The sequence below is a fragment of the Lynx canadensis genome, chromosome B3 (assembly GCF_007474595.2).
Source record: "Lynx canadensis isolate LIC74 chromosome B3, mLynCan4.pri.v2, whole genome shotgun sequence".
In the NCBI taxonomy this organism is placed as follows: Eukaryota; Metazoa; Chordata; class Mammalia; order Carnivora; family Felidae; genus Lynx; species Lynx canadensis.
The window spans coordinates 108,297,430-108,306,446 of NC_044308.2; the positions used below are offsets into that span (position 1 = coordinate 108,297,430).

A 9,017-nucleotide genomic window follows, 5' to 3' on the forward strand; every position below is an offset into this window, starting at 1 on the left:
GGTAGGTGGGGACAAACTGTAAATAGGAACACTAAGTAAAAGGCTGTTTAGGAGTAATGAGCATCTGGCCAGGTGGTGGTAGGAATTAGACAAGCAGACGAACAGATAGGAGAACCAATGTCTATAACCAAACGTACATGCAATTTAGAGGTATGTCACCAAACACAGAGGCTGATGGAGAGGGGTGAGATAAGGATGCTTAGTGCAACTGAAGGAATATTGGTGCCTTTAACAGGAATAATGATCACAGGGTGAAGATTTCTTTTGGGGTAGAATTTGCCCTGATCTGCCTTTTCAGGTTCAATTCCTATAAGAGCCGTCTGGCACATAAGTAACTGCTCAGTGTATTGGTTGGATTTACCTAAATTTGTATTATTTAAGCTCCAGCTATATCTGTTCCCGATTCCTAGACCATAGCATGCACATTTCTAGGAGGACGTCAATAATAGTAATGATATGGTTGTGAAGAAGATAGCGGCTATTATTTATGCCACATTTATGATCTGCCACAGTTTTTTCACATGTCCAAGGTCACCTAGCTATAAATAGAGCTGAGATTTGAATAGCATTCTGTTTGAATACAAGCCTGAATCTTTAATTGCTATACTTGCTGTTTCTCAGGTAACTGGAAATAAGGATCTGGAGCTCAAATTAGACATGCAGTTAGGTACATTGTATTCTAGCTGCATGTCTAGTAACCATTTGTTTTGAGATTGAGCATTAGTCTTTAGTTATAATTGTGTCCCACATTGGTAGCTTTGAGCACAGTATAACCATCTACCTGATACCCTCTGGGGAGTTAGTGTTTGTGATAACTGAGGTTAATGATTTAAATGTCAAAATTTACTTTTTAAAAGTTTATTTATTCTGGTTAATATCTTTCTAAAACATTCTTCTCTGTATATTTCTTGTTTTCTACAATGTGCACTTATTTTTATAATGAGAAAAATACTAAAATGTATTTTCTGCTCTCCTTTTTTCTAGAACAGTGTACCCTAAACATAAGTTTTCTCTTTACGACTCAGAGTTATCATCATAAGCATATTACATTACTGGGTTTTATAATAATTGTATCAAGAAATATGTTAAGGGGCACTTGGGGGGCTCAGTTGGTTAAGCATCCAACTTCGGCTCAGGTCATGGTCTCTCAGTTCATGAGTTCAAACCCCACGTCGGGCTCTGTGCTGACAGCTCAGAGCCTGGAGCCTGCTTCAGAGTCTGTGTCTCCCTCTCTCTGCCCCCTCCACCACTCGTGTGCTGTCTCTGTCTCTCTCTGTCTCAAAAATAAATAAACATTAAAAAAAATATGTTAAGTGTGGGGAAATTTATCTTTATACTTATGGCTTCATGATACAGTACTTTGTCAGCTCTTAGGTCTTGTTTTGTAAAAAGTTTTTCTGTTATATTTATTGTGGTGGGTGTCTTATTTCTACTCTCATTGTGGCTTGTTGCAATTTTTGGCCCTTTTGCTCCTTCTTAACTGTAATGGTTTAGGAAACTGGGTGGCCATTCAATTCAGTTTTTATGTACAATAAATGCAGTCAGGTTCTGGATAAAGGCCTGGATAAATAAATGCAACATACTGGTGACTGAAGTTCATAAGCTTTATTTACTGTGTGGACTTTGAGATAAACATCTGAAGTTTTATGTGCCTACTTCCTGGTTCCTTGTATTTGTATTGTACTTCTTGGTTTGTATTTGGTTTCCAAATACAAAAGCACTGTATTTGTTTTTAAGAGCTTTTAGAGAACGTTGCTTTTTAATTTTTAAACTTAATGTAGAAATCCATCTCTAAAATGTAGTTAATCGTCATGTGACTAGATGAAAACTTGTTTCTCAGCTGTCAGTTTTTAACTCAGTCCTTTGACATTGTTGGATAGATTGTTAGGTTGTAAATGTGAATTTAGGGAAAAACCATTAATAATGGATATGGATGGACATTGCTAAAAGATTGTGAAGAACAGTATCAGTAACTTTGAGTAGATTGTACTGATTATAATTCTGCAAATTGAAAAATTTTATAGGTTCAAGTTAAAAAAAAAGTGATTAGATATACAAAAAGATTTCCTAAAACTACCATCTTAAAAATCATGTAGTAATTTACTATAATTAATATTTATGATTTGCAAGTAAAGGTAAAATTCTATTTTAATGACTTGAAACTTGGTATTATTTTATTAAGCTTGAATTGTGTTTAAATGGAAGCTTATTACTGTTTACTCAACTCTACCTTAGAGCAGTCTATTCACTGCATAAAGTCTATACTCCATTAAGGTCCCAAGCATACATACGTTCAGAGTAGAAAGCTTAAACTTATTTTCATTTAATTTCTTGCCTTTTGCACTGATAGGTACATATTAGCATATGTGCTAAATGAAATACTGTGGTATAAAAAAAGTCAAATACATATTTAATCATTTAATAAATATTTGTTGAGGCTCTACTATATGCCAGGCACTTTTCTAAGTGCTGGGGGTACCTTAACTTAAATCAAAATCTATCTTTGTGAAACTTACATTCTAGTGGGAGGAGGCAGACCATAGAGAAAGAAATTCACATATAATAATAGATCAGGTGGTAAAAGGATTGGGGAAAAGAATAAGGCAGCGTAAGGAATAGAGAATGACTGGATGTGGGTGTTGATGTTGGGACCTAAAAATTACGTGCTAAATGGGACCTGATAAGACAACAGTGTTTCATAAATTTCTTCAGGCACCAGAAGGTTGATGTAGAAAAATCTTTTGGAAAATGGAAAGCCAATGGCAAATTATGACTAGAGAAATCTGTCTTGTAGAGTATATATAGTGAGAAAAGAAAGTATACATTTAAAAACAAGGCCATTAACCTTAAAATTAAATTTGTGATTAGTTAATAAAGTTGAAATAACACACATGATTATTCCCTGATGTCTGTAGATATAACCCGTGATGTGTGTGAATAAAGCTTGAGTAAGATACTCATGTTTGGTTAATTTCATTTTTCCCCTTTTTCTCCATTTTTTTTTTTTCCACGTTTTTATTTATTTTTGGGACAGACAGAGACAGAGCATGAACGGGGGAGGGGCAGAGAGAGAGGGAGACACAGAATCAGAAACAGGCTCCACTCCGAGCCATCAGCCCAGAGCCTGACGCGGGGCTCGAACTCACAGACCGTGAGATCGTGACCTGGCTGAAGTCGGACGCTTAACCGACTGCGCCACCCAGGCGCCCCTCCATTTTCTTTACTTTAATGGAAGACTTAGGTTATTTTCAAAGCATAGATACAAATGTATTAGTACTTAAAGACAGATACATGTTTTAAAACGCGTATTTCTCTTTATCATTACAATTTTAGCTTTTAGTTTAAATATCTAATTTTTGTTATTGTAATAATGACATTATTTGTGTAAAAAATTTCCTCAAAGACTAACATTCTTTGCTTTTGTATAAAATCATTTTCCCAACTATTTCCAGATGACATGCAGAATGTACATAAAGAAGATAAATCTTTAAGGCTGAGTATGCCAGTAATTACAGAAGAAGAAGAGGACAATGAAAGTTTTAGTGAAACAGGTACAGATGAAATTTTGTTAAGCTCCTGATGGAAGGTTTTGGTCTTAGAGTGTCAAGGTTTAGAGTCCTTAAAGAGCTTGATGGTTGGCTGTGTATTCCTGTGGTACTTTCTTCTTTGACACTTGGGGAATTTTAGTATTAATCATACCATAAATCATGACACTTTAGTATATGTGCTGCCGAAGCGAGCACAAATCATGACACTTTAAACGTTAAGACAATAAATAAATGGAAAGGAGAGGTAGTGGTCGATTGGGATGAGAAGTGAAGGTAACATTCTGTTATTAGTAAGTGAATATGCCTCATCATGAGGATGTCTGCTTGAGTACTCCTAACAAATGGCAAGGTTCACAAGTTACAAATTTTTGGATAAAACTTTAAAAAGATTTTATTGTTAAAAATAGTTATTTCAAATTCTAAGGAAAAATTTTCACCTATGAAATGATGATTGTAAGTATTTAGTGGTAAATTGCATGATGTGAATTAAAATGGCTATACCTTTTAGTGTAGTTGTAGTTTTCATAATTTGTAGTTTTATTAAACAACAGTTTAAATAATATTACCTCTGGTAATGATAGTATTACAGAGAATAAGTTATATTTAGCAGGCTAGGCTTGATAATTGGTAATCCAATAATGAATATAATGTGGATTAAGAATAATGCGTAAGGACTTGTTTCATTTTTTGCTCTGTATTCATTCAGCATTTATTGAGTGCCTATCATGTTTCAAACACTTAGCTATGTACAGGGCTACAAAGACATATACTACTAGAATTTAAGAACCATTTTATTTTGATCACAGTTATGTAGATCTGAGCAGTGACTGGCTCATAGTAGACTTAAGTAAATGTTTATTGAATGAATCAGATCAGTCTGTGCCTTCAAGAACCTTACAGTTTAGTTAGGGAGAAAAACAACCCAGTTCATTATGGTAGAAACAGGGTGTTATTCAAGTATGTAGAAGACAAAGAATAGACATTTAAAAGGGAATATTTGTACCTTCAGAAATGTGAGTGCTTCTGTGATTTGCTTATGGCAGCGTAAAATAGTTCTTTACAATCTTGTGATGAATTTCACAATAGTTTCTTTCTAGTCTTGGTTGGCAGCTTTATTTTGTGAGTCAACAATTAAACACACATACACACTTTTATGGCTGTTTGGCAAGTCCCATTTTTGTCAGTTTGTGGGGCACCTGGGTGGCTCAGTCGGTTTAGCCTCCGACTCTTGATATCAGTTTAGATCATGATTTCACGGTTCGTGGGACTGAGCTGTTAGCGCAGAGCCTGCTTGGGATTTGTTCTCTCTGCCCCTCCCCCCTCTCAAAATAAATAAATAAACATTAAAAAAAATAAAATCTTTCAGTTTGTGATTTCTAAAAATTTGGTTAAATCATGACATACGCACATGATTTAACAATTAAAATGATTTTATAATATTCATTATAAGAAGCCACAGTCTTCTAACTTTGACTCCTATTTCATTCTTTCTTCATCATTTTTGACTCTTTATTGTTTTGGTGTTTATTACCTCCATGTCTTTAAATAACAGGTGTATTTTGTCACTTCTTTTGTGGATTATCTCTTGACTTTCCACTGAGGAAGGCAAGGATTTAAGTCTCTTTATTTTTCACATCCCACCTCAAACACATGTATACTTCCCAGTTCCCAGCCTCCCAATTTAATTATTATTTTACTTATATCAGTATTCAGCATTTACAAAACATTACTGGCAATAGAGCCATGTAATATAGTATGATTCTTCCTTAATCTGTAGATTTGTTATTTTTCCTTATTTTTTGCCTTATTTATTTTTTCTATAGACTTAACACTGATTTTTCCTCAAACTTTTCCTCATTTGTATAAATCTCCTCTTAAGACATTCACACACATGAGGCATTTTGTCAGTTTCATCTTTTTAAAGAAGTCTCTTGCTGACCTCTGAACCTACTTTACTGTGGAAAGTTTGCTGTCTTGGTCTGCTGCACTCCATCCTGGCCATTGCTCTCTTCTAGGAATCTAGAAGATTGCTGGAATCTCTTTTTCTTCTTAGTTTCTTCCTTGTTTTTTCTCATTCCTTTTCCTGTCACTCCTCTTTTGTTTTTCATTGGTAGGGAATATTTCACTTCTTCACATCTTTCATAATTTTCATGTTTTTGTATCTTCTGTTATTTTGTTTTAACGATCTGTAATTTTTAGGTTCACAGCTATTTCTAGATAAACACTCAGTTGAGTGTTAGTTGTGGCATCTGCTGTTGTATCCGAAAAGATGTATGGTACTAGGGGTTTGGGTTACATTTTCAGGTTTAATTGAAATGAAAATCACATCTTTATCTCTCTTTGCACTGGTCTGTATACCTTTCAGATCTGGTTTACTGGGTTTGTGTTAGTTATAGGGAGAGCATACCCCTATGAAACAACTTCAAAGTAGCCAATTATTAAATAGGATTTAGGAAGACTAGGACCTACCTTAGTAGATTTTCAACTGCAGTATATCCTTTTGAAGAAAAACATGTATGTTGGTTTAGGATTTATTTTTGGAGCTTTGTTTGAAGGCATTCCAATTAAGCAGCTATATAGTTTAAATGTATGTTATCAGTTAAAGTATTATTTTTTAGACCTGACAGACTTCTTAATTTTATGTCTTTAGAGTTCACGGCACCCAAGAGGAAAAGAAAATCCAGAACAAAGAACCTGGTGTAGAGTTCTTAATTTTGACCTTTCTGAAAGAAGAAAAGATTATATTTTTTGTATATTGAACAGGAAGACTGTCAGTATTAAAAATAATTCTTCTGGGAAACTGTAGGTTATTTCTTTGAAATGACAATATCTTAACATAGTTCTATACTAAAGGAACAAAAAAATAGAAATAAAAATTTACTTCAGAATTTAACTTTAACATTTCTCTTTATGAAGTCTGCATAAATGGAAATAAAGTTTGGATTTAGAATGTAAAAGAAATAATCCTGTTATGTGCAGATTATTACTGTTTCTGAAAACTTTTTGTGATGTTTTATTACTACAGTTCTGATAATATTAACTATTTAAAATACTTGTTCTTGAAATAGTAATGTTTATTACATGCAAGTGGTTAATTATATTTATAGTCTGGTAATGGATTTGTTTATGATGTGTATTAACTATTCTATATATTGTATGGTTGAGTGCAATACAATTTTTGCCTTATTTGCTTTATTTTTAAACCTATGAAACTTCTGTGGTCCGTAACTTAAATGATTGATAATTTAGGAAGCTCAGTTTCTACTTCTGCAATCAATTAAATATTCTCTGGTGCTTGTTTCAAAGCTCCCTTTGGCCTAACATTTATGAATGTATGTATGTTTGTTTGTGTATATATAGATACATGTAGGCATGTGTCCATATGTACATACATGATTAGTTCAGTACATTATTTAAATACATTTAAATACTAATTATTTCTGACAAAACCTTTAAGAGTGGTAATGTGAATTCTAGAATGTGTCGTACATACAGAAAAAAATGTCTATAGCTTTGTGGATGCGCCTCTGTTTAATTTCTCATTTAAGACCTTTAAATGGAGATCACTTAAGTTATGTTGTTTGAATTGCTGCCATTAGCAGACCATCTCCGACCATGTAGTTGGCTCCGCCTGTCTTACAGTTGAGTATACTCCATGTTGTCTTCTAGCATTGTAAATTCAGGAATTTTGAAAATGTCCTGTGAGTGAAAATGTGTGATATCTGTCATCTTTTAAAATCAAAATACTAATACTAGCCCAAATAAAATTTTATAAGAATCTATGATATCACATTTGTTATAAAAAAAAATTGTTTCCCCTGATTTCAGATATTCCCAGTAGTAGATGGGGTGGTTTTCATAATATGGACATTGGGTAGAGCTTCTGGGATTTAAAAATTCTAGTGTTGGGGCACTTGGAGGTATGGATCTGTTATTGGCCTCTTGTGTACTAGGTTACTTACTAGAGCTTGTCTGATCATTAACATTTACAGACATTGTAAAGCTAAAGTTGCCCTCTGTTTTCGCATAATAGTAGTTACAAAATACAAGGTTGTCATTTCACTTATACAATGAAGAAACTCTGTCTTAAGATGGTAAGTGCCTGGCCCACATTCACAGCGTTCGTAAGTGATGCATCTGGGATACAAATACAGGACTCTTGCCTATAATTTCAGTGTCATTTTACATAAGACAAAAGAACTGGAAATCCAGAGGAATACTCTGGACTGTAAGCAATAATACCCTATTTCACAGTGGCTTAAGCAGTAAGGAAAGTTTAAAACCAGTTAAGTCTCAGTGTAGGGTGGGTCTGAGTTATCAAGTACGTCTGTCCCATGATGGCTTCATATGCCAGGTTTGGGTCCTCAGGGAAAGCTGTATTTCTGCGTAGGGAACTGTTCACCAGCCAAGTTCCCAGATGTCAGCCAGGGACCAGCCTTGCAAGCCAACCTTTCTAAGGATTGCAGTCTCAGGCCTGCTGGGGTGCCTCTTTTGTGCACAGATTCGTCTCATTTTTCACTATTTCAAACAGTGCTGTGTTGATCTTCATGTGTATATCTTGGCTCACTTAGGCTGGGATTTCTGTTGGATAAACTACACATGAATTTGCATGTTGTACTATGTGAATATATGTAAAATTTTGTCAATTACTGCCAAATTGAAATCCAAAAGGACTGCCAATTTACTTTCCTCCTAACAGTATTTACAAAGGACTTGCCACGTCTCCGTTACACTTGCTATCAATCTGTAATTTTTGCCAGTTGAATATAGCCTGAATCTTAACAGCAGAAGATGTAGAAGGACCATTAAAAGTAACAAAATTGTATTAAATAGTTGCGAGTTGTTATATGGCCACATCTGACACAGTATAATGCTTTAGCTGATAGCAAGTTTTTCATGAATATATGATGATGATAGCATGTGAATCACTTGATAATTTGCTTTAAATATGAAATTGAAGTTTATTAAATAGAATTCAAATAGAAAATATTTGTGTTTAACAGTGGGATTTCAGAATTAAAATGTGGTGTCATAATACTTGCTACCTACTAAATTAAGTTCTTTGTATTGTCAACTTGATTATAATGCTGCTTCAAGTCATAAATATATGATTTTAATATTAAATACTAATTTTTTATGAGGAAGAGCAGTTGTGTGGCAGTGTTTATAGTCACAAGATATATTTTAAAACCATTCCAGGGGTACCTGGGTGCTCAGTCAGTTAAGCTTCTGACTCCTGATTTCTGCTCTGGTTATGATCTTATGGTTCATGGGATCAAGCCCCACATTGGGCTCTGCACTGACAGCATGGAGCCTGCTTGAGATTCTCTCCCCCAGTCTCTCTGCCCCTCCCCCTGTTTCAGGCTCTCTCGCGCTCTTTCATTCTCTCAAAAATAAATAAATAAACATTAAAATTCCACTTTCAGAAATCTTAATATATGAAAGTACTGTTCAAAGTAGAGGCTTGGA

General features: G+C 34.4%; 1 protein-coding gene across 3 annotated transcripts in view; it reads left to right on the forward strand.

The window, feature by feature from the left end:
- The window catches only part of SNAPC1 (small nuclear RNA activating complex polypeptide 1), a 34,890-nt gene extending 26,130 nt beyond the window's left edge, over positions 1 to 8,760 (forward strand). For all 3 annotated transcript variants that reach the window (XM_030319251.1, XM_030319253.1, XM_030319252.1), the window contains 2 exons: positions 3,453 to 3,551; positions 6,199 to 8,760. In XM_030319251.1, the coding sequence (XP_030175111.1) occupies positions 3,453 to 3,551; positions 6,199 to 6,251 (152 nt within the window). In that variant the 3' untranslated portion in view covers positions 6,252 to 8,760. The remainder of the gene's footprint in view (positions 1 to 3,452; positions 3,552 to 6,198) is intronic.
- The last annotated feature ends 257 nt before the right edge of the window (positions 8,761 to 9,017 follow it).